Source organism: Panicum virgatum, chromosome 2N, assembly GCF_016808335.1.
Source record: "Panicum virgatum strain AP13 chromosome 2N, P.virgatum_v5, whole genome shotgun sequence".
Lineage (NCBI taxonomy): Eukaryota > Viridiplantae > Streptophyta > Magnoliopsida > Poales > Poaceae > Panicum > Panicum virgatum.
This window is the reverse complement of record NC_053146.1, coordinates 47,229,804-47,257,323: the sequence shown is the minus strand read 5'-3', so window position 1 is coordinate 47,257,323 and position 27,520 is coordinate 47,229,804. Positions and strand designations below refer to the sequence as shown.

The following is a 27,520-nucleotide window of genomic DNA, read 5'->3' as shown; positions in this document are numbered from 1 at the left end:
TAGCCCCGCTGGCCGCTGCCCCGCAATCCGCAGTCCGCACGGAGAGGAAAACCACACCGAAATTGATCTCCACCAAATCCTCCCCACCGAATGGCGGCAACGCCCGATCGCTGATGAAATGGCGCCGCGTCGCCCTCTCAAGAAGCGCCGGATTCGTGATGCCACGGCCGTGCCGGCGGCGGCGGCGTCCGACGCCCTGCTCTCTCTGCCCCCGGAGGTACTCGACGAGATCCTCACCCGCCTTGACCTCCGCGACGCCGTCCGCACCTGCGCGCTCTGCCGCGCCTGGCGTCGCCGCTGGGAGTCGCTCCCCTTCATCGACATCTACACCCGCATCGGCCAGCAGTCGCTCTGGACCGTCGACTGCGTCCTCCCCCGCTGCTCCGGCCGTGTTCGGCGCTTCGACGTCTCCCTCGACGAGCTCTCTGCCCGCCGCCTAGACGATTGGCTCCTCGTCCTCTCCCGCCGCGGCGGCGTAGAGGATCTCGAACTCAGTCCTCCGTTCCCCTATAACTTCTTCACCGTTCATTCCACCGTCTTCTCTTGGCGCCGCCTCGTCTCCATCGACCTCTTCGCATGCGACATACCGCCGCTACCACCGGACTTCGAGGGGTTTCCGAACCTTAAAGTGCTAAGCCTTGCCATTGTGAGGTTACATCAGAACGGGGAGTACCAACTGGAGGAGATCATTGAGACATCCCCATTACTCGAGCAGCTGATACTATGCGAAGTCTGCATAGTTGGGGGCGACTTCATAGAATGGGAAATCCGGGCAACCAATCTGCGCCACATAACAATTTGCTCAAATATCGATTATGGCTGGAATTTTGCAGAGCTGCAATGCCTGAACTCCGCTGTCATTGATTTGTGGGAGTATGTTGGTGAACGAGATTTCGCCAAGTTTCTTGCTGGGCTTGTTCAAGTTAGGAAGCTTAGGCTCTGCTCGTTTTATGCACCGGTATATTCTGCTCTTCCAAATGTTCATTTTTGTTGGTGTATATGTGAGCTTATGTATAGAGGTCCATCTAGATGCCCATGTACATAAATTATATATCACATCTTTCTAGTATTTGGAGGAATAGACACAATTATTCTCTCCAACATGGTATCATTAGCCTACGGTTCGGGTTCCTCTCTCCCTCTCCTCCCTCTCCTACCCAGCCGCCGCCGGCGCCGGCAGCCATGGCCGGCCGCCGGCGCCTCCTCCTCTCTCCTCCTTCCCTCCCCTCCCCTCCCCTCCTCTTCCTCTACTGCTGGCGCTCCCTCTGCGCCAAGCGCCTGGCCGGCCGCTGCGTCCTCTGCAGGCGCCGCCGCCTGGCGCCCTGGCGCCGCCGCGTCCCCTACTCCGGCCGCTTGGCCCCGATCCGTCGCTTCCGTTGCCGCCTGGACCCCTGTTCTGGCCGGGTGGCCCGGATCCGCCGCCAGAGGGACCCCTGCCACGGCCGCCGCCGCCCTGGTGGCCCTTGCGCCCCTGTCCGACCTCGCCGCCACTGCTGCTTGTGGTGCGGGCGCGGGGGCCGCAGGTACAGGGGCCGCGGACGCGGAGGGCGCGGGAGGCGTGCTGCTGCCTGGGCCCCCGCCTCAGGCGCCGCCTGGGCCGCTGGCGCCCGCCGCCGGCACGCGGGCCGCGGGCGCAGGGGCCGCAGCCGCCGCCGCCGCCCATCGCGCCGCTGTCGCGGCCGGCAAGCAGCCCGCTGCCGACGCCGCCCTTCCTGAGGCTTCTCCCGCGTGGCCTGGGCCCGGGATGCCGCCCGAGGATGCACCACTCGCCGCCGCCGCACTCCGTGGGCAGCAGGCCGACGCCGCTCTCGCCGCGGCTCTCCTCGCCGCCAAGTCGGAGGCCGCGGCGGTCCAGAAGCAGGCCCGCGTGGCCGCCCTCGCTTGGGAGCGCGAGCGCGCCACGGCCGATGCTCTCGCTCGACGGGTCGCTGAGGCGGAGCACTACATCCTCCTTCCCGGCCCGCGGCCCTCCGTCCCCTTCGTCGAGCACGCCACCTCCTTTTCCCACTAGGCCCCGCCCTCTGGATCTGGACCCCGGCACGACCCGACCGACTTCATGGTCGTACAGCTCCACCTTCAGGCCGTCGGCGTCCAGAACATCAGGGCCCTGGTCACCGTCCTCCTCGACCCCACGTCCTCCTTCTACGGACACTGGCGGGACCAGGTCTTCCTCGCCCTCTGCCGCTACGCTCTCGACGACCACGTCCTCCTCGACACGCCGATCGAGGTGCGGGATGTGGTGTGGATGCGCCTCGACAGCGTCGCCATGTCCTGGATCTTTGGGACCATCTCCCTAGATCTTCAGGACCCCGTCAGGACCCACGGCGGCACAGCGCGACAGGCCTGGGTGGCGCTCAAGGGGCAGTTCCTCGGCAACGCCGAGTTCCGCGCTCTCCAGCTCGACGCCAGCTTCCGCACCTTCAAGCAGGAGGACCTCTCTGTCGGTGAGTTCTGCCGGCGGATGAAGGGCATGGCTGATGCTCTTCACGACTTTGGGTGTCCGGTGTCTGATCGGGTCTTGGTGCTCAATGTCGTGCGCGGCCTGAGCAGCCCCTATGATCACCTGAAGACATGGATCACCCGCCAGCGGCCCTTCCCCTCCTTCTTGCAGGTCCGGGACGACCTCGCCCTCGAGGAGATCACCAGGGGTCTTGCGCTCGGATCGTCCTCGTCCACCCCCACCGCGCTCGTTGCTACTCCACCAGCTTCCTCCGCCGCTCCTGCCACCTCCCTCCTTGGTGCTGCTCCCACCGGGCAGGCCGGAGGTGTGTGGGGGGGGGGAGGTGGTGGTGGTACTGGTGGCCCTGCTTCTGGGGGTACTGGTACCAGTGGGTGCCGTCGGGGCGCGCCGACTCTGGCTCCGGCTCCCGCTCCTGCCCCTGCTCCTGGAGGTACGCTCTGGCCATCCTTCAGCAACTCATGGTCAGGGCGCATCTCGATGTGGCCCTTCCAGGGTCCGGGAGGGGGGGCCTCGTCCTCAGCTCCAGCCGGCAGCCATGTTCACCGGTGCTGCCCCCCTCTTCGCGCCGTCCTGGACCCCGCCCGCTCAGCGCCTCAGCCCAGCCAGCAGCCGACCTGGCATGGGGTTGGGACCAGGCCGCTCTGGCGCAGTCCTTTAGCACCATGGGGCTGATGCCGCCGGTCAGCACCGAGTGGATCGCTGACTCGGGTGCCTCCTTGCACACCACCCCAGATGCCGGTATCCTCTCTTCTATCCGACCCCCCGACCCCTCTTGTCCTTCGTCCATCATAGTTGGTGATGGGTCTTGTCTTTCTGTCACTGCCGTGGGTTTTGCTCCTGGTTCTTTTCGTCTTCCCAATGTCCTTGTTGCTCCTCAGATGGTTCACAACCTTATTTCCATTCGCCAGTTTACTGCTGACAATTCTTGTTCCATTGAATTTGACTCTTCTGGTCTTACTATGAATGATTCGGCTTCCCGGCGTCCGCTCCTCCGATGTGACAGCTCGGGACCCCTTTACACTCTTCATCTTCCTACTTCCGCTGCTTCGCCTTCGACTTCTCCTTCGTCTACTGCTTTTGTCGTGATGCCGTCTTCCACCACCTGGCACCGCCGGTTTGGTCACCCCGGGCACGACGTTTTGGCTCAACTGAGTCGTAGTACCGATGTTCCATGTACTAGGGCTCTTGCTGAGCACCTCTGTCATACGTGCCAGTTAGGTTGTCATGTTAGACTTTCTTTTTCTTCTTCTTCGCATGCTGCGCATGCTTTTGATCTTGTTCATTGTGACCTGTGGACATCTCCTGTACTCAGCATGTCTGGCTATAAATACTATCTGGTGGTGGTTGATTTTTCTCATTACTCTTGGACTTTTCCTTTACGCGCCAAGTCTGAGACCTTTCCCACCCTCCTCCACTTCTTTGCCTGGGTGTCCACTCAGTTATGCCTCACCATTAATGCCGTCCAGTGCGACAACGGGCGTGAGTTCGATAACTCCACCTCCCGTTCCTTCTTCCTCTCTCGGGGTGTTCAGCTGCGTATGTCTTGTCCGTATTCCTCTCCTCAGAACGGCAAGGCTGAGCGGATGATTCGCACGACGAACGACGTCGTGCGCACCCTTCTGATCCAGGCCTCTCTGCCCCCGCGCTTCTGGGCTGAGAGCCTCCACACCGCAACCTACTTGCTTAACCGTCTTCTGTCCACTACTTCTCCTGCTCCCACTCCACATCACGCTCTTTTCGGTACTCCTCGCTACGACCACCTTCGTGTCTTCGGGTGTGCGTGTTACCCTAACACCTCCGCCACCATTTCTCACAAGCTGGCGCCCCGCTCGACTCGTTGTGTGTTTCTTGGGTACTCCCCTGACCACAAGGGGTACCGATGCTTTGACCTCACCTCTCGTCGAGTCCTGATCTCCTGACACGTCGTGTTTGACGAGTCGGATTTCCCCTACTCCACCTCCTCCACACCTTCTCCTGACCCCGAGCTGGATTCACTGCCTCCAACTGCACCTGCGCGGTATGCTCATCCGGTGCAGGTGTACCAGTGTCGTTCGGTGCCGGCATCGGCACCGCCGCGGTACGCACAGGCGGTGCAGGTGTACCGGCGCCGACACTGGCGCCGCCTCCGGCTCCGGAGGCTCCTGCGACGCCTTCACCGGAGCCGTCGCCGTCGCCGCCGCCGCCTCCGCCGCCTCGCTCTCGTGTCGAGCCGGCGGTGTACCACCCGCCAGTAATCCATCGGGATCCTCGGTATATCCATCCCATGGTGACTCGGCGGATGGCGTCTCAGACCGCGACTCTCTCCGCCACCGAGGGAGAGCCGCGGGTCTCTCCGGTACCCTCCTCTGTCCGCGACGCCTTGACGGATCCTCACTGGCGTCGCGCGATGGAAGAGGAGTACGCGGCTTTTCTTGCTAACCAGACGTGGGATCTCGTACCGCGTCCGTCTGGTGGCAATGTGGTCACATGCAAGTGGATTTGGACGCATAAACGTCGGGCAGACGGCACCCTGGAGCGCTACAAGGCTCGTTGGGTTCTCCGGGGTTTCACCCAGCGGCCTGGTGTGGACTATGATGAGACCTTCAATCCAGTGGTGAAGCCTGCTACTGTGCGCACGGTCCTCTCGCTTGCGCTCTCTCGCTCTTGGCATGTGCACCAGGTGAATGTGAAGAATGCATTTCTTCATGACACTCTGTCAGAGACAGTATACTGCTATCAGCCAGCGGGATTTGTGGACTCCAGTCGTCCAGCATCAGCGGACGAAGCATGTGGAGATCGACTTGCACTTCGTGCGTGACAGGGTCGCCGCCGGCGATGTTCGGGTTCTCCGTGTCCCGACCACCTCCCAGTTTGCCGACATCTTCACCAAGGGTCTTCCCTCCTCGACGTTCTCGGAGTTTCGCTACAGCCTCAACATAGCCGGTGGCTAGTTGTGGCTGGCGGGGGGGGGGGGGGGGGTATTTGCCCTTTGTACTTTCTTCCTGTCCAGTATTGAACACCGCTGCGCCGGTTGTTCAGACTGCGGGGGGTGTTGGCTTTTTTGTTGTCCAGTCTTGAACACCGCTGCACCGGTAGTTCAGACTGCGGGGGGGGGGGGGGGGGGGGGGGGGGGGGTTGGTGTATATGTGAGCCCATGTATAGAGGCCCATGTACAGAAACTATATATCCCACCTTTCTAGGGTTTGGAGGAATATACACAATTATTCTCTCCAACAATTTTATCTCTTCCGAGTCTCTTGTGTGGTTGGATTGAAATAGAAGCTAACTAAAATGGCTCAGACCTGACAATGGGAAAGGATGGGACAGTATATGAGGACACTGATGGGTCATATGAGCGTGATTGCAATAATTTATTGCCTAAAGCCTAATTATGTTGATGGGTTAGTTGTATTACATTTGTGTATACTTGAGGTTTGCCTCCTTGTTTGCACATGTGGGCTGTGGCTCAGAGTCATCTTGTTGTTCAGGTGTAGTAAAATGAGTCTCCTTGAAATCTTGAATAATGTGAAAGGTTGCTTTGGAAGGCGAACCATGCTTGACGATATCCATTAATATATGAGCTTGTGCCCCCTTGCTGTAAAATAAAAGAAAAACCTATCCACGATTTTAGATTCTCATCCAGTATTCAAGTTTCAATATTCTGGTATTATTTCTTTGTTCTTTCCATTTTTCAGGTAAATGGGATTAAGATACTGGACACACTTCCATGCACCTTTGACAAGTTGAAGAGCTTGAAACTGTTCATGCACTTCTGTGAACTGCCCCCCATTTTGTTAGTGTTTTGCTTCCTAAGGAGCGCTCGGAACCTTGAAAAACTTAAAATACGGGTAATTTTGAATGTTGCCTTTCAGATATTCTTACCTACATTTTTGGACTTTGAAGGTCATCTTGCTGCTTTTATCTTATTTCTGTTTTCTACATTCATCTGTGCAGATTTATGATGGCAAAGAGCAGAAAATAGAGGCAAATGGGGAGTTACTAAATGCACAGTGGACTGATGGCATGTGTGCCAATCTTCAGATTCTGGAGATGACCGGTATCAATTGGCTTCCAAATGAAATGTATTTTATGAAGCTTATTCTCTCTAAAGCTAAGCTTCTTCACAAATTATCCATTAGTCATGACGATGATTGCTCACTATCTCATGTGGATCCACTGAATGAGTTAGTAACATGCGGAAGAGCCTCAGCTCAAGCTCAGATTCTGTTTCAAGGTAAGAAATTATAAACTCGATTTCAGGTATCAATTGTGTTCTGTTTGATCCTAATACATTTCTATGCATACCATATTCCGTTTTCTGAAAGTTTGTGGTGTATTTTGACATTATATAATTTTGTCTATAATACCAGCAAGAGTGATTAGTTACATCTGAATGTTTGACCTGTTGATGTAAGTGAGAAATATAGAACTTCAGCTGTCACACTGTACTGAAGTTTTCTGTGCCTCCATGAAGAATGGCACCTGCTATGTATTCAAGCAGCCATTGCTTCTATTGAAGATTAATGTATTCCTGCCGAAGTGATTACTGCTGTTTTGTTGTTCGTTTGCCCTAGAGAGATTGAGCTTTTGATTATTACTTTTTCCTCTATTACTTTTTGCTATGTATTCAAGCAGCCATTGCTGCTATCAGGAATAGGAACAATACTGGGAGGAGAAAGGAACATTTTGCGTACTTTAGTTCTATATATTTATCTTTCCATTTTAGGTTGATGAAACAATTCATCTCGGGAGCTCGTAGAAATGGAAATCACATTCAGTGTTTGGTACACAACAGAATCATCCGATAATTGCTAAGCAGTCAGAACTATGCATATGCTTTTGCTGAGTTTCTTAACAGCTGCTGCTAGATGATAATCAGTATGCAGAAACGCAGTGGTGCTCTGTAGTACACTTCATTTCGTCTGCTTCATGTTGCTGTGATGAATTGTACGATTGAACAGTTTGCTTTCCTCATGCAGGTGCGGCAGGAAGCTATTAGATATATAGGGAGCATCTTCTGAGCATACTATGTGTGAAATTGGTTCACTTGAATGAGGTGCCGGTGGTCCTATATTTTGTTTAAATGGGTGTTTTGAGGCCAGAATTTCGGATAGGAAAGACAAAAGATGGCTTATCCAAGTAGTAGTTTTTGTCTTCTATTTCAGAAAGGAGTTGACGCTCTATCAGTAGTTTGCTACGGATTTACACATGTTTTGTGTGAGATTGCAGACAGTTTTCTGCATTGGAAGCAGTAATATAATCTTACAGACTTGGCCTAAGTAGGCGAGGTATGGTTATCCTGTTGTTTAGTTGAGCGCCAGAATGTTTTTGCCAGCCGCGTGTGGGGTAGTCTGTATGCGAGCACATTACCATTTCTTAATCCTGAAATAGTTAGTACAGTACATTCCTTCTATTTTAAATTGTAGGTTGTTTTAATTTTTCTAAATATATATTTTTTTACTATGTATTCAGAATACAGTGTACATTCAGATGCAATGCAGGTGCGTAGTACAAGTTATAAATTTAGAAAAGTCAAAACAAATTTTAATTTGGAACTGACAGAGTAGTACACTTTGCAATCATCATTGTTAAGGAAATATTCATTCTGTTCGGCTAGCTATGGCTGGTAGTTTGTGTTGATTTGTTGCGAAAGAAAAGGCCTGATTGATTTGCTGCATGCAGCTCAACTGGGCCCGTGGGATGCACGCTCCACGTGTTTGGTTTCTCGGTCCACCTACTCGGCCAGGCTGCGCTCATGCAAAAGGATCCTCCCGGCCACGCTCCAGAGATAAAAGAAAATCGGCAGCGGCACTTCGGAGGTCGTGAGTTCGATCCCCGGAAGGGGCGAATTTCTGCCTCTGGTTAAAAAAAACCCCTCGCATGCCTCATGTCCAAAACACTGTGGAGCCCGGCTTAACTCACAAGGCGACGGGCCCCGTGTACGGGTGGACAGGGGTTCGGGGGTTTTCTTGGCCTCCTGTGAAAAGGTCATTCTACCTCTCAAACAATGCCGTGGGGGCGGTCTTATCCCCCGCAGGTCAAGTTTTTTCGCATGGGAGAACATGCGGCCACAAAAAATTGCTTTTGCGCTTGAGGTGCAGGCAACCAAACAGCATCTGAATTGGGCCTGTACGCATGCGTACATGAACCAATAAAACAGCTCTGGCATCTGGCGAGCCTGGCCACAACAGGTCTGTACACGGCATGCGAGCCAAGCTGTGGCCATCCGCAAACCAATCGGCCCCAAAATTATTGCTGATTAGTGGCGGATAGCTAGTGATGATTTGATGTGAGAGAAGAACATTGCTGACTGGTTATAAACCGGCTTAGCAGTGTACCTGAACAGGGAGTGGTCTGGGCTTAGCGCCCTTGCATTTGAAGAGAGAAGACAGGCGTGTAACAGAAGGCGCCCGACAAACGATTACGTAAGCAGAGCCGTCACCTGATCTGACACTGCCCTAAAAACCCTAGAGAGTGGACTGCCGTTTCAGGTTCTCTAGGCAAAATCCTAGCCACTGAAAGAGGGAAAGAGAGAGGGGCGAGAGTTGGGGTTGGGGCGAATGGAGCCCCCGCGCCGGCGGCGCCGCCGGGCCGCGCCGGCGCCGGATCGGCTGACCTCCCTCCCGGAGCACCTGATCGAAGGCATCCTAAGCCGGGTCGGCTTCTGCGACGCTGTCCGCACCTCCGCGCTCTCCCGTGCCTGGCGGCGCCGCTGGGAGTCGCTCCCCACGCTGTCCCTCTCCCTCCTCGACGGCCGCCTCAGCACGCTTCCGACGACTGTCGACAGCGTCCTCATCCGTTACGCCGGCAGCATCCGGGACTTCTCGATCCGCATCGACGCGCACTCATCCTCCTCGTGCCGCATCGACGACTGGCTGATTGCTTTGTCCCGTCGGGGCGTCCGGTCCATGGACCTCCGACTCCACTGCGGCTTGACCATCAACTCCTCCATCTACTCTTTTAGCCAGCTCGTGACCCTGAAGCTGCACGGCGGCTACGTCTGCCCCACGCCTGTGGGATTCGCCGGCTTCCCCGTGCTCCAGGAGCTCAAACTCGTCGACGTCCAGTTCTCGGTGAAGGAGGCATTGGAGGCTATCATCAGCCGGTCGCCCTTGCTTGCTGTCCTCGAGCTATGCGAAGTGTGCAACCCTAGCGACGAGCCGTGTATGATTGCGGCACCCAATCTCCGTAGCCTAACAATCGTTTTGGTGTGTGATTACTACGCCTGGGAATTTGGGGAGCTGCCGCGTCTCGACAACGCCACCATTGATTTTGATACCTATGTGAACGGGGATGATTTTGGAGCATTCGTTGCCGGCGTTGCTCATGCTAGGAGGCTCACTCTCTCAACGTTCTACCAACCGGTACATTTCATTTATATCTTATCTTCCTAGTTTGTTAACTTAAGTTTGATCAATCATGGTAGAAAAATGATGGAAATGCATTATATTAAGCAGAATGGAGTAAAATTTGTAAATCTGGCTACTGCGGTTGTCTCATAAGTCGTTTTGCTGTTTAGGTGCTGCATCATGTGGAGTTGGGATGAAAATTTAATGATCTTTCTTCTTTAACGATAACTAATAGTATATGCCGCGACTTTCCTTTTTTTTCCTTCAATTAATTGTAGTTGTTTCATATGTTGCCTAAAGCAATTGATATTCATGTCTTAAGCAATGCATCCAGTTGGAAATCGAATGTTGTGCAGTTTCTTTTAGCCTCAAAATACTTTCTTTATGATTGATGGCACTGCAATATTTCTCTCATTTTAACCTGCTCTTCTGATCGTGGAAGTATGGTTATTTGTTCAGAAACTTGGGTACAGATGCCTAAAGTTATATATTTATGTAATTGTAGCATGGTCTGGGCAAGTTCCAATATCAAAGAAAATAGGATTTTTGAAGTAGGTGACATCTGCATCAAGTTTCAATGCTGTCAATATTTTTCTTTTTCAGTACTTCGGGGATATTTTATTGGAAACACTTCCATGCACCTTTGCCAATTTAAGGAGTTTGTTTCTCTCTACCCACTTTGAAATGTATGCCATTTTATCAACGTTTTGCTTGCTAAGGAATGCTCCTAACCTTGAAGATCTCGAAATCGCGGTATGAATGCTGACATAAAAATGATCATATTTTCTTCTTGTTTGGAGGTAGTCTTTTTGTCTCCTTTGATTGACTTTCTGGGGTTTTCTTTTTTCAAGATTATCAATAATCAAGAGCAGGAAACTGAAGCAAATGCAGAATTTCAGAATACACAATGGACCGATGGGATGTGTGCCAGCCTTCAGGTTGTGAAGATTAATGACATTTCCTGTTTATCAAATGAGATGTGCTTTATAGAATTGGTTTTATCTAAAGCAGCAGCTCTTCGCAAAATGACTATTAGTCTTGGTGATGAATGCTCAATGTCTGAAGAGAATGTGCAAAGCAAGTTATATACATATAGAAGAGCTTCACCTTCTGCCCAAGTCTTTTTTAAAGGTAATTATCTTTACTTCAATTAGCAAATGCTCGAATTTCCTATGCTTCGTACCTCTAGAATTTGTTCTTTAAGGATATGCATAAGTCCATGATATGCTGGGCCTTCTAAAAGCTCCACTGTATACCTTATGTTATATGCTAGCTGGGCTACATATTATCTGTTCCACTTCAAAAATGCTTCAGTTAAATGATTTCAAATAGTGCCACTTAGAATCCAAAATAACAGTACACCACACAGAATTGTCTTTTTTTTACACATGCCTTTTTTTATTTTCCACAATTCCCGTCTATTTTCCTACCCCCCCCCCCCCTCCAAAAGTGATTTTACATCGCTGTTTTGGCAAAGAAAAATGGGCGGCCAAGACCACACTATGATCCAACGGCGAGGCAGCGATTAATTAGTCCCTTGGTCCTAAATGTCCAACCAAATGGAATGAAGAGTCCAGTATGTATCAGAGCTGCTGCACCATTGCCTGATTTGGTGAAACAATGTTGATAGAATGGATGGTCGGCAGAGCCATGACTGATGATAATTGTATCTGAGCTAGGTTGGTACTGCAATTAGTCGTCTTGCTAGTTGGTCATCATCATGACTAGCTGCCACACGCTAGTTTGAAAGAACTCCAGCTTTCTTGGATTGGTTAGTTTATTTGGCAATGTACAATACAACCAAGTAGGAGGGCAATTTGAGATGATGTGTCTATATAAATAGGGAAAAAGATGGGAAATAGTGGAAAACAAATTAATGCTTTGTGCAATATATATCAAAATCATTTTACATGTGTTGTTTTTACTAATACTGGTGCTCAACTGGTCATAGCCTTGGCACTTTAGGAACAAGGAAAACTTACTTTTTAAAAAAGAAGAATTAATGATCATGTTTTAAAGAGTCACATTGGTCTATCTTCCTATCTGCTATTAAGTTGCAATGTTAGATCATATTATGTTTTTGTGTTTCTTACTAGTTCTTGAGATAATGTTCATCCTTTGTATTGCAGTTTTCATATTATTACTATTATTATACGTATATAACTCTATGTGTTTAGTAGCTACTCCAGGGTGCTTTGTGCACTTGTAAATCTAGATATATGTTCCTTTTGTGCAGAGCAAAAGATCCAGGCAACCCTCCTAACATGTTACTAGAGCTTTTGGGTTTCCACTAATCCACCAAGGTCTCCAGCCTTCGTTGTTGTTGGCTTAGCCACCGCCAAGCCTCCAAGCAACTCTATTCTCTCCTTTTCCCTCCCTTACCTTCGCTCAATATGCACCCTACGGACCTCTCAACATGGATTCGTACGAGGTTAGGGTCTTTGCTGACTATGTGCCCTCTGTGTTGTGTCATGACTCTGTGCCACTCCCATGCAGCCATGCCTAGACCCTATAGTCACACGACAGCCTAGCCACCAGCCCATCCCTGCGGTACTGCATCATGACAAACCTCTTTGAATGTGCACCTCCATGTCATGCTTGCATCACGTCGTAGACTCACCACTGTCTCCATGCATGAGTCATCCACAAAGTCTATGCCCTCTCACGGTCCAGCGTCATGGCCCAAGGTAGTCTATGATGCCAGGACCGCGCTACTTCAAGTGTTTGAGGCTCAGATGGAGGTCCACTAGTCCGATGTCCTTGTCTACGAGACCTAGCTATGTGAAGGAGGCTTTTGCTGAGTAGATCCTGCTTGTGGGCATTAAGATTCATATCTCAATGTCTCTTTATCATCTTGCCACTACACATCTGATCTGACCATGTGGGCTCACCTCTAGTGTAGTTATGAGATTCATAACGAGGTCATTTACCATGCTGTCATAGAGGTGGCTTAGTTGCATCTACGTTGGACTTCCACAGTCCATGGCCTGGCACCACTTGGACAGCTTGGCTATAGAGTTCTACTATTATGGTTGTTGCAAGTGTTGTGACTAGCATCAAAGTTACCAGAAGAGTTTGGGACAATTAGGGCACATTTGCTTACATGCCACTCATACCTAAGGTTGCAACACTTGAGATGTGGGCTGAGGAAAGGTTTCATCATGCAAGGAATGTGGGCCAGACTTAGCGGTCGGTGACAGGTTCACATACCATAGGTACCCAAAAAAAGGCCTTCCCGGGCCAGGCAAACATAGAATGGCTGGCATAGGACAACGAGCCCAAGGAATGAACGGTATTTGCAACTGGGGCCCGTGCGGTAGATGGCGACCCGATTGCTAGGCCCACACAGGCATACGAGGACGGACCAGAAGAAGGCAACAAATACGCCTAGGATGATGTGACACGCACACATGCTCATGCGCCTAGTCTGGCAACCAAGATTGGGACACCATTTACGGACCGAGGGTCCGACACGCGCACTCCTTATCGGCTAGGCCATCATAACGCCGCAGACCGGCACCCAAGCCGTCTACCCTCGCCCCATTAGAGCAACAGGACAGGGCGTAACTCATGGCCCTCGGTGACGGAGGCCCGCCGAGTTAGCCGTACCCAACACACACTTTTGTGGCTCTAGGAGAGGCGATCCAACCCTCGACCCTAGGGTGAAGCGTTGACCCGGCCAGTGGAGCCACGGGGCGAGCCCTAGTTGACTATGGCGGCCGTATAGCAACCACGCCCACACCATGTCTTGCCAAGGGGATGGTGAATAGGACTGAAGCGACGCGGAACACCGCGGCTGATCGAACTAGCGAGACCCAGCATCGCTTGACGTAACACAATGACTTTGGAGACTCTTGCTAGGACACATGTAGAGTTGCCGTCCTTCTCGCCTGGGTTGTCAATCAGGGGGTGAGACGCCCCTTTCTCTCATTGTAGCCCAGTGCACATAACTATAAAAAAAGTAGAGCTAGGGTTTCTTTTGTCTCGACGCTCATATGCACACACCCATATTTGCACGCTTGCAAGCACCCAGCACTCAAACATAAGAAGAAGAGTGCACACCTGCACTAGATGTACAACAATTACCTGAACTAGTATAAACCCTTACCTTGAAGTGTTGGCCATCAAGCTACGGAGAAGCGCAGCATATTGTACTAGCCGGTGTACAAAACACGATAGATAGCGTATATCCTGACTGTCTAAACCCTAGCAATCTTCGCCTTAGCCTACCAATGATAGTGTCAGTTTCTTCTCCAACCACAACTAGCTCCAAGTGGTAATTTGAAGATTATATTTTGTGTGCCAGTTTACTGCATCAACCCATCTACTCTAACTGCACTAATGCGATCAATATTTCTCGAGATGTCGTGAAGCAATAACTCACAAGCACGTTGGATTTGATGCTTCCTACACAAGATCACGTGTTGTAGATCCACCATGAGTCGATAGGGCATTAGATGTAGATACACAAACTTCTGCACTTTGTACATCTCTATACATGCCCCTTTGGGCATAGCAATTGATCTGAGTTGCATTCCCAACAAATACTACTGTGTAACTCTAAATTGTCTTTTCTTGGTAGTGATCTACAATCTTTTTCCCCCATAAGAAACGAAGAGTAGGGCCATATAACTATTATGGATTATGGTTTCCTTAGTGCTCCAATCTAGGCTTCTGCAGCGATTCTCAAATTTTGTTTCATATGATTTTTGTATGGTCTATTTTTGTATAACGATTTACTCGTCCTGCAGGTATAAATGAACTAATTGATTGGGTAAGGATAGTATAATTAGCATCACTAGGAAGGTGTTATCAAATTTTCTTTTGACATGCTACTTCTGGAGGATAATGGACATGCAACAACAACAACAACAAGGAACAATGCCTCTTAATCTTGAGCAAGTCGGGGTAGGTCAAGATGAAACCCCCATGAGCGGGTAGTGAACATGCAACTTGAAGAAATTGACGCACAAGTCAACTATGAGTGCATGGTCAATAAGAGTTTTCTTTTTAATTTCGGGTTTAATTATGGAGAAAATACCTTATTCGAGACTGAAGATAACATGGCTCCTTCCAAACTCGAAAAAATTTCCTTCCCTATATGACATTATGTCTATGTTTCATGCCACGCTCGTCAATTCGATCCATGAGAACTTTTAGGTCCATGTCACACTAGTCATGGATGGAAAAACGATGCCCTTGGCCTCAATTCAATCGGCACGAACAAAGACTCCTCTCATCCGAACTGGCCCTCCCTTGTTCTCTCATCTCCTCAAACCTAGTGCATCTTGTGGGATGGTGGTAGGGGTGGATCTGGTCCAGGTCCACTTGCTCGTGGCACACTGGATTCGGTCGAGGAAGCCTTGGAGGTGGCCTGGGTGGTCCTTCACCATTATATAATAAATGGGGAAAAGTCTGATTTATAATATTCTTCTTTGTTTTGAAACCTTGATATAGATATGGGTTCCTAGTGGCTACAAGGCAATGGATAGCACAGGGTTAGTTGACTAGATAGGTTGGGGAAAGCAACTATGATGGCTGAGGGGTAGTAAATGCTCTATATTTACTCTTTCTTGGATGGTTTCCTAAGCAATGCTACATATTCGCTGTTTTATTCTCGATTTTGCATAAGAGAATTCATTCCCTCTGTGGACCTGAACAAATTCTTCCTTATTTGGTACTAAGTCTAACTTTTATACCTTCTATGACACTACTATCTATTTTTACGTTAAGTGCTACTTGAAAAGACATTATTGTCCTTGTAGAAAACCTTTGATACATAGCTGAATGCCTTCCAATTTTCATCCTATCGTGGCTTCTACAACAGCTTGGTTGAGGAGAAACGTTAACGCATCATCGGTGACCGCTTGTTCACAACTACAATGTCGAATGCATATTCCTACATTGTGTTGTCTTCCTTGCCGACTTCGGCCAAGCACTTGTAGAGACTTTACCAACTTGTTCATGACCTATACCAATGAGATTATCATGGGGGTAGCAACATCATTCTCATTGGTGGATGGTGAGTAAGGGCACATGGTCGGTGTCGCCTTCCACATCAGCGAAGCCAACTTTTGTCTCACCTTCACCCAAATCATGGGCTACCTCGGCATTGCATCCCGCAATGACAACCCTCCTGTGAACACTTAGGAGCTTCACTACTTTTGGCAAGGATCTTCCCCAATGGCATGCTCAGGCATCGGATCATCATCCACCCCATCATCAAGGTTATTTACCGACGTATCATGCATCGACTCCTCGAACTTCTGAGTGCTGATTTAGTGGGTTGCGCTAGCTCTGCTGCACCTGTTGTGCTAACAAGGGTGAACTTGACATTCACCATGGTGGCTGCTTGGTTCTACCATATGAAGGCACATAAGACCTTGTTGCTCTTCGAGCCCAACCTAGAGCTCATTATTGGGCAATGAGCTTCTACCTTGACGGGAACTAGCTCCAGCTTCCATGAGAGGGCCTTGGGTTCTTTGTGGAAGGAAAAGAGAACTAGCTTGAGGAGCTGCTCTTGAGAGAGTGCATGAGGATTTCGAGAATAATTGAGCACCATGTTTGGCCACATCCCTAGCTCTAACGATAATCGGGACTTGTGAGACGGTGGATCTTCACAATAAGAAGCTCTGAAGTCATGTCACGAGGCCCATACAACGATGGTGTCGCGGCACCAACTACTGGCCGGACCTCTACCATTCACCCAAGGGTTAGCATACCGGGCACCACTCGATTTCAACAGTGTCCACTACCTCTGTCAGTCAGACATCAAGCACCTCGGCAACATTTGTGCGCACTTGCCCAGGTGGGACAAGATTTGGAGAAGCTATAGGAGTAACACTTGGCATTTGAGGGTGAGATGGCTTTATCTGTAGCACCAATTCGCTAGCTAGTGCCCTCTCTGCCCCCTCCTCCTCCACAACAGTTGAGGAAGAGATGGCCTAGCACCGCACGACACTAGACATAGGAATAGCGCCATGCCATAGTATTCCTAGGAAATTTCTCTCTTTAATTCTTCTTTTTGTTTATTTGTTACCTTGTAGTGTGTGAGTCCAGGAATATGGGTTTGATCTATATCTATCTTTTATTTTCACATGATTAGGTCGAGTTAGTTGTCATCCTTAAGGATTTCTATTAATGGTATGATTTTTATGCTGGCTTCCTTTAGGATTGCTATAAATGTTATGTTTTTATGCTTGCTTTATTTGAGTTAAGTTAAATCTATAGTCTTGACCCAGCAAACTCAACTCACAATAATTTTATCTTCTTGGATGGATCTTGATTTGATAGATGTGGAAGGTGCTTGCTAATTAACATGGATTGACTTTATAATTCAACCGATGCTTTTGAGCTAAGATAAACTAGGAAATTCAGGATAGTTCCTTTTATTTTCTTTTCTGAAAAATATTAAATCTTTTTAAACCCCTTATTTGCTTTCTTAAACTAAGAAATTCGTGAATATTTGGCCATTCCTTGTCTCATCTATAGTTTCTAGTCTTTTCTACCCGTGCATTGTTGTATATCATGTCGAGTACGTGCAAAAGTTTGCTTGTGTCCTCCCAAATTAAAAAGTTGTATATTACATGTCTGCCTTTGTCCACAACCCGTTCTACAGATATTTATCATCCTGAATTCAGGCAACAACTCAAACTCCGAAGGAGAGGAACTAACAACTTCAGCGCCATGTGGAGCTAGAAGACAGCAAGACACCTATTGGAGAACTTTATTCAGAAATAGGAGCATAGAAGAAGTTCATAGGCTCAAGCTTGGGGAGGAGAGAAGTAATAGCTACTCATCAGTTAAAGGCGGAAAAGAATCAAGAATAGCATATATTATTAGTAGTATCTCCTACCATATGCAATCTGGTAACAAAGAATTGTTCTTTCGTTTGCACATGTCCACTTTTTCTATTTTTCTCTAATTTTTCTCCCCTTGTGTTTTCCCCCAAACATCATATCTCTTTTTCTAGGCCTCTTTCATAGTCCTTAATAATTCCATGAGGAACTAGATTTTAAGCCACAACATCTTCTCACTTAGAATGATTCACTATAGTATCTTCTCAAGCTCTAGATATAGCCTTTATCCTTTTTAACAAAACTTTAGCAATCTCAAATATTTGAGATTGTGCCTGTGAGAAGTGCTTTTTGCCAGACCTTAATCCTAAGATAGGTTCTTATGGTTTCATTTTTCTTTTGTAAAAATAAAAACAATTATAAAGTGCTAGCCTGAAAATCTTGGCGCGCCTCAAGGCTTGAGACAATAGGACCAGGCAATGAATTGGGCTACCCTTTAATTTACTTAATTTTTACTATTGAGATGATTTGGTCTAGTTATATATTTATTAGCTTGCTTTTTTGTTTCTTGAGTTGTTTACACCAGGAGTAGCTTTGTCTTATCACTTTATATTTCTAGGGATGACCAAGTAAAACAAATCATGGGGATGTGTTGATGCTCGTTATTTTAACCTTCTACGCTTAGCTGAATGCATATTTATTTATTATTGTCTATGAACTAGAGATTTCGACAACTTGTGCTTTTCTCAAAACATGTTGCAAATCAGGTAAAAAATACAGTCAGACAATCTTGGAGCCAGAAATTCAAGGGGTTCTGGACAAGATCCTCACCCAGAATAATGGAGTCACCAGGCCAAAACAGGGAAGGCAGTCAAGGCACCCAATGAACCATCACGACGTCGGCTTCCTGATGGCCTCATTTTCCCACCCAAGCAAACCACAAGAATATAGTAAATTTGTAGGGAAGATTCCAGAACAAGGAGGGTTTGCACCACGAAGCCAAAAGGGACAACGCAGCACTAATCCCCACCACACGTCGTCATGTCGCACGCCGTCAGGCACACTGACCTAGGGTTTCTACAAGACATGCATGCCCTGCAGCTTAAGTACAAGACATGCATGCCCTGCAACTTTTGGCCATCAGTCAAAGACAAACACATCTAGGGACTCTTGAGGAATCCTGAAGCTAGGATGATACTCGGCACACCAAGATTGCAGATCAAGAACCGCAACTAAGGGTTCATATCCTGCTGGTTGATGTCCCTATGATGTTGATCCTTGGGAGCTCTAAGGCATCATCTAGCTTGTCACCAGGTATAACCTTTACATGGCAAACTACATGTACCTTATTACTAGTTTCCAGCATTATTTATTCATGTGATCATATCACCTCTAAATTGTGCTTTGTGTTGTATGTTGCACTTCATCCTAAGTCTTTTTTTCTAGGGCTAGTTGTGGTGATTAGATTGATATCAAAAAGCCATCAGCTGATCATAGTTAGTTGCTTCTATCCAATAGAATAAGCAGCAAAAACTTGTCCAGGCTACTGAGTAGTTTAATGAACTGGCATTGTGGCACCAGGCTTCTACTATTCTTTGATCTGGGCGCGGCAGTCGGCAGCGCCAAAGTCATACTTCTTGCACGCCAGCAGGAGTCGAGGAGAGGCGGCTCTGCTCCTCTGAAGATCACCTCATTGCGAGGTTTCCAAATCTGCCACGAGCATAGTAGAAGGTATGTGTGGAAGTATGTAATCTTCACTACCTTTTGGTACATTTCTCGCTTTGTAAAACTGGTGAACCCATGATTTTTCTGAGCAGCTAGAAGCTCCCTAGAATATATTTGGTGGGAATCCATCCCGGCCTCCCCCCCACCCCCCCGCGCGGCAATTTGGTGTTGTCACTACCCAGGGTGTGTACGCGATCTGGAGTGGTAACAACGACGAAGTGGACGTGTGAAAGACAGGGGGGCGGCACCTCTGCACCGTAGAGGGGACCCAATTTACAGATTCACCTCTAAATTTTTAAAATACGTTGGAAATATAATGCAATAATACGTGTCAAATAATTACTTGCCAAAACTTGTAACTCTCTCTATCAATGGATCAAGGGGAACTAGGACCTGCCTTGTTGTTTGCTTTGCTTCACTTCTAATAAGGGAGCTTCGCAACAGTCAAGATCCAAGCTTTTGACTTCCCATCAACTTCCTCGCAACATTAAAATAAACTAATGAGCATGCAAGTGAACATATTTAACAAAGAATGCCCTATTAGAAGGATAGGTGGAAGCTAGCGAGGTTTGGATATGATAGTGTTTCTAGAAAAAGAAGGATGTTCGAGGTTTGAAATGGAAGACTCGGATGGAAAAACCTAAAGTTTGGATGAATATGAATTTATTCGGGCTCGGAGTAGAATGGGTAAGGCTAAACATGGTTTACGGGATTTTACTTTTTTTTATGAATTTTGTGGAGTAAAAAATGATAGGGCAATTTTTTACATGGAATTGGTTTTCCGATGAATAGGAAGTAGAAAATTTGGACATAGGTTTATTTGGTATGGAGATTGGGTGACAAGGTCATGAATGGGTTTGTTGGATTTATTTAGTTTTCATAAACTGCTGTAAAAATTTTGGATAAAGAAAAAAACTTAAGATACCTATCCATTTTGAACCCTAGAGGCTAGAGGCAATGAAGATTAGAATGAAGACGGGGATGATGGAGGCGAGGCAGACGTGGTTACCAGACTTTTGTGGTATCAGTGAAGTTTCCACTGGGTCTAGGTAGGGCAGATATCATACTAAAACATCATTATTGGATAAAATTGCAGCAAACCCAAACTGTAACGATGACATAATTCTTTATTAATTCTTTTAGATGAAAAAGATGCAGGTTACTATATACAGGATATCAAAACCGAACCACAATATTTATGTATCAAGTAAAAAAGTTTAACAATGCATATTGCAAATTCAAAATGGGAGCACGGGGAGTTGGATATGGAAGCAGATACAGTTTGCACGGTAAGTCAGATTGCTTTCCTGAGCATAGAAAGTATGGCTGTAGACACAATCAAAATTTGTAGCTACATTTCTGAATGACTCCATTGGATCTGTATATAACATTATATCTGCAAATCTGGCTGCGCAGTTCCCCCAAATAATCAAATAAAGCAGAAGTGGAAAATTACAAGAAAGCCACAAGGATAATCTCAGCTATATGTACCATTTATGTACCGCTTGCAGCAAATGTGATAGGCATAACCACTCACATACTATAGTCGTGTGAAAATGATTGACGGACCTGCAATCTGCAAAACATCACTGTCCTTAATGCTTTGAACTCCAGTAAGGGCTGAAGCTGAAAAAGACATCCCAGTGCACTGTATCTCAACTGTTGTTTAGAATGGATTCGCAGATCATGACTCAACAACGGTGCCCATAATATCTGGCAAGAGGCAGAGGTCGATATCTTCTGGCTTAAGAGATGCCCGGAAAGAATCGTTTCATTCTTCACTATGTTTCTCACATATACAGCCAGGCAAGGGGTTTGCAAAGAAAGACTCTTCTAGCTTTGGGAATTCTCCAGGCTCCCTAAAATATGGAACACCTATTCTATCTTTGTGTAATCTTTTCACTTCTGAGCTGAACATATCCCAGGGCACTCTTCCTTCATCAAATTCATCTACCAGGTTCACAAAACTCATCCTGCCGGGCAGATAATAAGATATTCAGGAAAAAAAGGTGGAACTCAGAATAAAGCACATTTGAGGAATTTTACGACCACTTGTTTGCGACAATATTTTTCTCGAACCACGCAGGAGAGCTGTGGTTTGCAACACATATCACTAGGCTATAGGCTCATTTGGTGCAAAAAAAAAATCACTGTAGCATGCTACACTAAGGAATATGTGTTACCTGTCTGGGTTAATAGTCTTTCTGAAGTTCTCAAAACGTCGATGGCCCTGTACAGCTTTTGCCATATTTCCATCGTAAGTGTAAATAAAGGCATCACTCTGGAGAGCCACAATGTAGTCAAGACCAGCAAGCATATTCTGATGGTTTTTAAAGGGTGCAAGTTCCTTTTCTGTCGCCAATGTAGAATGAGAATAAATATTGGGAAAATCATCCACCAGAGCCTTCATGCTTCCATTGCCAAAAGCTTCACCAGCAACCAAGTAAATTCTAGTGCTTTGTGAGAAACCCAATCCTTTGAGTAAAAGTGAAGTTTCACTTGGAGTCAAAGGACAGCCACCAAGGCTTCTTCGCTCAGTAGCATTGATTTCTTTCTCTTTCCAGTGACTTACCTCATAACGCATCTTACGCAATTCCTTGTCTTCTAATGGTGTCAAGCTATGGCTGCAACCAGTAAAAGCTAGCATGTCTTTCTCATACCTACAAAACATCAAAATTGACACACGTTAACCAACTGAGCAAAGCCTGAAATGTATCATTTAATAAATAGCAGTGCATCTTTTGTGCATAAGTACTACAGTATTAGGGGTGTCAATTGATGATCCTTAAGTGCCCCTCTAATCCTCTTTAGTTCAAAATTTTGTACTAATTTTTCATTTTTCAAAATGAGATCTCATTTTGGAGAAGTAGTACAAAATTTTGAACTAAAGAGGGTTGGAGGTGCACCTAAGGGTCACCAATTGACACCCCTATACAGTATGTTAATACATGATTTAACATCATTGTGCTAGAAGGTGCAGCTAGAGAGTTCAGTAATAAGCTGCATTTAGTATGATTATAAAAGGACTTCAAGTGAAATTTCTGCTTCGATTGAATAGCTTAAAAGGCTTTGGAAATCTGGCACCATAATTTTGCAGAATGGTTCCTTCTGCGGTTCCAAGAACTTATGGCTAAAATTTCACTTCAAATTTTTATACTGATTAATGATTGACGCAATCGAAAGCTTTGCTCGATAAGATGGTTCCATGAAAAAGCCTGTCAAGCAGCATGCCAGTTTAAGATCACCCATCATATACTCATATGCAATAACACTTTATCTATAAAAACATTACAGAGTGACCCACAGTAGTTGCAGTTTTCCAAGCTCGATTATATTTCTTTAAAGAGACAACATAATAATTCCAAGCTTTACCATTGAATATTTTGGGGATAGACAAACAAAGATTTCAATCCACCTATTGTTGCAGATGTCAAAACAACAGTACAAGGAAAATAGTTGTAATTAAGAAAAACAACTGAAAGCACTAATTAGGCACAGAAAACAACAGTTAATAAGTTCAACACAAAAGCATCCTGAGATCAAGTATCTTGCCTTAGATGGAGTGCAAGATATGGGCTTCCATCTTGACGCATCCTTGAAACCAAGGTAGTACCAAGATCTTCAATTGTATGAGAATACTTCAAAGATACATAGTTAACTCGGCATCTTAATTTCTGAATATAACTAGGAAGACCATTGTTAGCCAGGCGAGAATCTGTATGTGTAAAGTAAATGACTTTGTGTTTCTTCAAAAGAGGGAGTATTTCATCTCTGTAATAATTCACCTGCCCAGAATACATCACTGAGTCAGTGCTTTCATCATATATCAATATAAACTATAAGCAGATATCTAGTTTCAACCTTTGACCAAGATATCGGAGCTTTAGCCAAAGGTTCAATGTTACTATATTCAGGGGGCAGCGTCTCAACAATATCAATGTCTTCTTTCAGTGACTCGATGAAATACCTCCAGTTGAAAAGGTCCTTAAATTCACTAGTGAATGAAGAAATGCGAATGAGTACAATGATAGCATTGATTAACAAGTCTAGAGTTGATTAGAGATAAGAAGCTTGTGGTTGAAGATCCCAACCTATCATCTGCCCAGTAGGATGTATGATCAAGCGAAGGTAAAACCAGTGTTGCCTTCAGGATCTTAGCAACAGCAACCATATCGCATATCTGCAACGCACAGGACAATGTCATCAGATATCAGCCATCAAATACGGATAGTAACCTAAAACTGATATATAGGATAGTAATCGCACCCCAAATCTCATTTGATTCAAACCTCCATTTGCATTTATGAGAATGTAACCATTTGTATGAGAATCTTGCTCTACAAAATTAAGAACAAGAGACCAAATCATGTTGACAGACGCCAGAAGAAAGGTTAGACATATTACTGCCACACAAACAAACTTACTTTTATGAGAGTTTGAAACAATGCATTGTCTAAAATTTACACTGCTTGGCTGAGACCAGACATCAAAGTCCTGCATGAAGCACCCAAAAAAAAAAGATAGTTACTTTCCACAAATCATTGCCAATTAAAGGACATGTCTAGGCACTTAGGCAGAGATATACTACTAGCCTCAGCGATGCTGTCTCCTCTTCCACCAATGTTAGATTCAACTGTCATCAAAGTCCTGTCACTTTCTTTTGCACCCATGTATCCTGAGTGATAATCAACTTGATGCCCTTCATCACTGGAGAAGGAGATAGAGAGATCCTAGAAACATGTACAAATGCAGACATTTTACATTATAATACTGAACATTATATTTCCTAATTCTAAATGTACTATCCAGATCATACAATAATTTCGGATTAACTGTAGTAATGCCTAGGGGTGTTAATTGGTAATCCTTAGGTGCACCTCCAACCCTCTTTAGTTCAAAATTTTGCACTACTTTTTCAAATTGAGATCTCATTTTGAAAAAGTAGTACAAAACTTTGAACTAAAGATAATTGGAGGTGCACCTAAGGGTCACCAATTAACACCCCTAGTAATGTCAGGCTACAGAAGACTTCATGAAATGTTCACACAATGGTGATAAGCTCAGAGCATACATAACAATATAACATGATTGAAAAGAAACTATAGCCATGCCCGAACAATCTTAACTTATGATTTAGCTAGAGTTAAGGTAACACTACAGAACCTTACAGGAAAATTTCTGAAATTGGTAATTAATCAAATCAAACTGAGGACATTTACAGTGCCGTCAAATTGATACGGGCTATCCAATCCCTCTCTTCTGATGGTTTGGATTGATTATATGATACTCTTCCCCTTCTGAGTATCATGGGAGTCAAAAAATAACATGACATACTAGTAAACCTGTGGACCTAAAAGGTCAAATTCAGCTTTTTCCGCTTTCTAATCCACTTGGTTCTTTCCACTCATTTCTATTCACACGCTCATTGTCTTCCTATTTCCATGGAGCCTCTTTGGTTCCATTATTCCTCTTCATGCTGGAGTTCCTCTTCCTCCTAATGCTGGCAGATGGCGGCGCACTGGATCGAGGCAGGGGCATGAGACCACCTTGCAAGTAGGCTCAATCAAACACTGTTTTCAGATAAACATTGTTTTGGTTCAGGTGAGCCAAACATGATGATCTATGTAACAAGTAGAATTGAACTTGAATGGAATCCTAGTGCATGGGCCCATCAATCAGCTGAATAGTCTAGGTAGCTAATAAGAAGCCAAAACGGTGACAGAGTCTGTCTTCCTCTTGAAGTGGATAGAGGCAATGTTGCTCTATTGTGCACTGTGCAGGCGTGCACGGTCAATGACTGAACAAGAAGCTGTGGGTCCAAGATCAACAAAAGCGGAACATCCAAAACGACCGTGACCCATTGGCCATGACATCACATGGGTTACGGCAGGACTGAGCCCGTGCAATGGCACAATGGAATAGGGTTTTGCGACATTTATGGTTTGCATGGCGGGAGAGAAAGGCGGACTCATGAGAAGGGTGGGATTGATGGCATAGGAGACTGCTCAGCACGGGGATGGATTGTTAACTAGATATATGTAATTATCCTCAACATGGGCACTCATGAGAAATTGACAAGCTAATAATAAAAGTACCCTTAGAAATAGACGGTTAGATTAGATCAATTGATTAAATAGCGAGATAAGGGCACTGCTCCAGTTAATGATGAGAAGGAATAAGATGGTTGCATCTTGCTATGGGCAGTATTCAGTAAGGAATTCTCACTTTATAAGCCTAAACAATCAGTTCACATATTTTGTATTATCATATGCGTACCTAGGGCATGTAAAGACAATGGCCAAGGAAAAAAATGTGTACATGAGACATTAGGGGTGTCTTGAGAGAAGAAAACAAAGGTGCACAAACAACCCACAGCAACCAACTGTAAATAGCCATGCCAGTGAATAACAGTGAAACCGTCCCAAAGTGCAAACGTTTACTCACCCATACGGCCATACCTATCTGAGAAGTTTGATGGACCAGTGTGGCAGTGTCTTGTATCTCTCAGGAGGCTCATCACACTGATTTCTAGTATCAAAACTACGAGTGCAGGTCCCATCATATTTCTCCAAATCCCATCTCGTGAAATTATAGTTGGAAATTACTAGGCTCGCCAAATGCAATGTTACAATTGGGAATGCCAAGATCATAAATTGTGTGCAAAGTGGCAACTGTAAAATGAATTCAGAAATAGTGATGCTTTCCGCTAAGAGACCCCAGAGCTTGCAAGTAACTGAACTAGTAACTCGTAGGCTGGGAGCATCATTTATTCAAGTTTCAAGTTCGGATAAGGATGTTTAACTAAAAATTTGGAACTCTCCCCGGACACAAGGAAGGAGGCGCTCTTCTCTGAACGAAACACAACGAGCAGTTGATGAAGAAAATTCGGCAGATAGCAGCTGAATGCGCAGGAAAATTTTCCGGTTCCCATACCTGCAAATCCGCGTGCTTGTCGTCGGCAGGGAGCGCGAACCACCCGCCCGCCCAGATCTTGCCGACGCCAAGGAGCAAGCACACGCCGCAGAAGGCGAGGAACAGCACGTTCCCGAGCTTCCTCCTCTCCCGGATCCCCAGCCCGAGGCCGAGGCCGGCGTCGACCGCGCCGGCGCCGGAGCCCGGGCGCTTGAAGAGCCGGAACCGGAGGTTGCTGTTCTGGTGGTGGTGGAGGCCGGCGGCGGACGGCTCGGCGGCGTCCCCGGGCGGGCTCCCGAGGCCGTCGCACCTCGGAGAGCGCGGGGAGCCGATCTGGAGCTCGATCTCGCCGCCGCCGCCGCGCTTGAACGAGTTTGCCCGGCGCGTCATCGAGGAGCCCCCGGCGGCCACGCGGGGGCTGTGCAGGCGCTGGTGGTGGTGGTGGTGGCTGTGCAGGTGGTCCGCGCCCCCGCCGCCGCCCGAGGTCCCGGCACCGGCGGCGCCGCCGGGCATGGGCTGGTACCCCATGCGGGGAAGCGCCGGCCCAGCCTCCAGGACGCGGCGCTAGCTTTTTTCCTCCCCGGCTCTCACGTGGTCTCCCGCGCCTGGGCTATTATAGCGTGATTAGGGGAGGCGCCATTAATGGAGCTCGGTGGGGAAGTGAGGAGGAGCGAACCGCTAGCGAGTGTGGCGACGGGAAGGCGGGCGCGTAGTGGGAGACCGGGACGGGGAGGGAGACGCTCGCCTCGGAAACGGTCGCGGTAATTACGGTCCTGCCATTTGGACGCGTCGGCGCGCGCTCGTACGAACGCAGATGCAGATTTCCCTTTCCTGCCGCGCGATGCGTACTGAGATCGCGCAGCCAGGCTCAGGCCGCGTTTAGTTCCCAAAAAGTTCCAAATTTTTCCGTCACATCGAATTTTTCAACACATGCATGAAGTATTAAATGTAGTTAAAAAAATAACTAACTACACAGTCTGACTGATTACCACGAGATGAATCTAACGACGTTAATTAATCTATGATTGGACATTAATTATCAAATAAAAACGAAACATGCTACAGTGTCATAACCCAAAAAATTTCGCGATCTAAAGGCAGCCTCAGCTGATTTTTTGCTCCTTTTTTCCCCTTGTCACTATGTCAGCGAAAGGCAGGAGCCGTCACCAACCGTTTGTCCGAGCGTCTGTGAAAGGTGGTTCGGCTGGCGTCGCCGCGTGAATCAACCAACGGAACCCTGGGTTGCAACGGCTGCACGAGACGAACGCGCGGGCTGCCGCTGTTTGTGCTGGCCGTGC

The 27,520-nt window shown here is 47.1% G+C and overlaps 3 protein-coding genes across 5 annotated transcripts; 2 read left to right on the top strand and 1 right to left on the bottom strand.

Annotated features, from left to right (window-relative positions):
• On the top strand, window positions 1-7,842 carry LOC120660806 (F-box/FBD/LRR-repeat protein At1g13570-like). The gene is made up of 4 exons (XM_039939445.1): window positions 1-958; window positions 6,136-6,288; window positions 6,395-6,674; window positions 7,420-7,842. Exons 1-4 carry the CDS (start codon window positions 119-121, stop codon window positions 7,437-7,439), a joined length of 1,293 nt encoding a protein of 430 aa, XP_039795379.1. The 5' UTR covers window positions 1-118; the 3' UTR covers window positions 7,440-7,842.
• Window positions 7,843-9,000: 1,158 nt separating this feature from the next.
• Window positions 9,001-9,986, top strand: LOC120662690 (F-box/FBD/LRR-repeat protein At1g13570-like). Its single transcript, XM_039941785.1, has 2 exons — window positions 9,001-9,804; window positions 9,960-9,986. The coding sequence occupies exons 1-2, from the start codon at window positions 9,001-9,003 to the stop codon at window positions 9,984-9,986; spliced, it is 831 nt and encodes a 276-aa protein (XP_039797719.1).
• Window positions 9,987-20,590: 10,604 nt separating this feature from the next.
• LOC120660804 (O-fucosyltransferase 35-like) lies at window positions 20,591-26,976 on the bottom strand. Of its 3 annotated transcripts, none has more exons than XM_039939443.1 (9): window positions 26,244-26,976; window positions 23,903-24,040; window positions 23,735-23,804; window positions 23,577-23,647; window positions 23,402-23,490; window positions 23,172-23,304; window positions 22,863-23,095; window positions 21,494-21,970; window positions 20,591-21,283 (listed from the first exon to the last, which is right to left on the bottom strand). In XM_039939443.1, the coding sequence occupies exons 1-9, from the start codon at window positions 26,748-26,750 to the stop codon at window positions 21,082-21,084; spliced, it is 1,920 nt and encodes a 639-aa protein (XP_039795377.1). In that variant the 5' UTR covers window positions 26,751-26,976; the 3' UTR covers window positions 20,591-21,081. The 3 variants fall into 3 exon arrangements, with proteins under 3 accessions (XP_039795377.1, XP_039795376.1, XP_039795378.1); XM_039939444.1 differs by having other exon boundaries at window positions 20,998-21,283; window positions 23,735-23,801; window positions 23,900-24,040; window positions 26,244-26,949; XM_039939442.1 differs by having other exon boundaries at window positions 23,577-23,804; window positions 26,244-26,960.
• Between the last annotated feature and the right edge of the window lie 544 nt (window positions 26,977-27,520).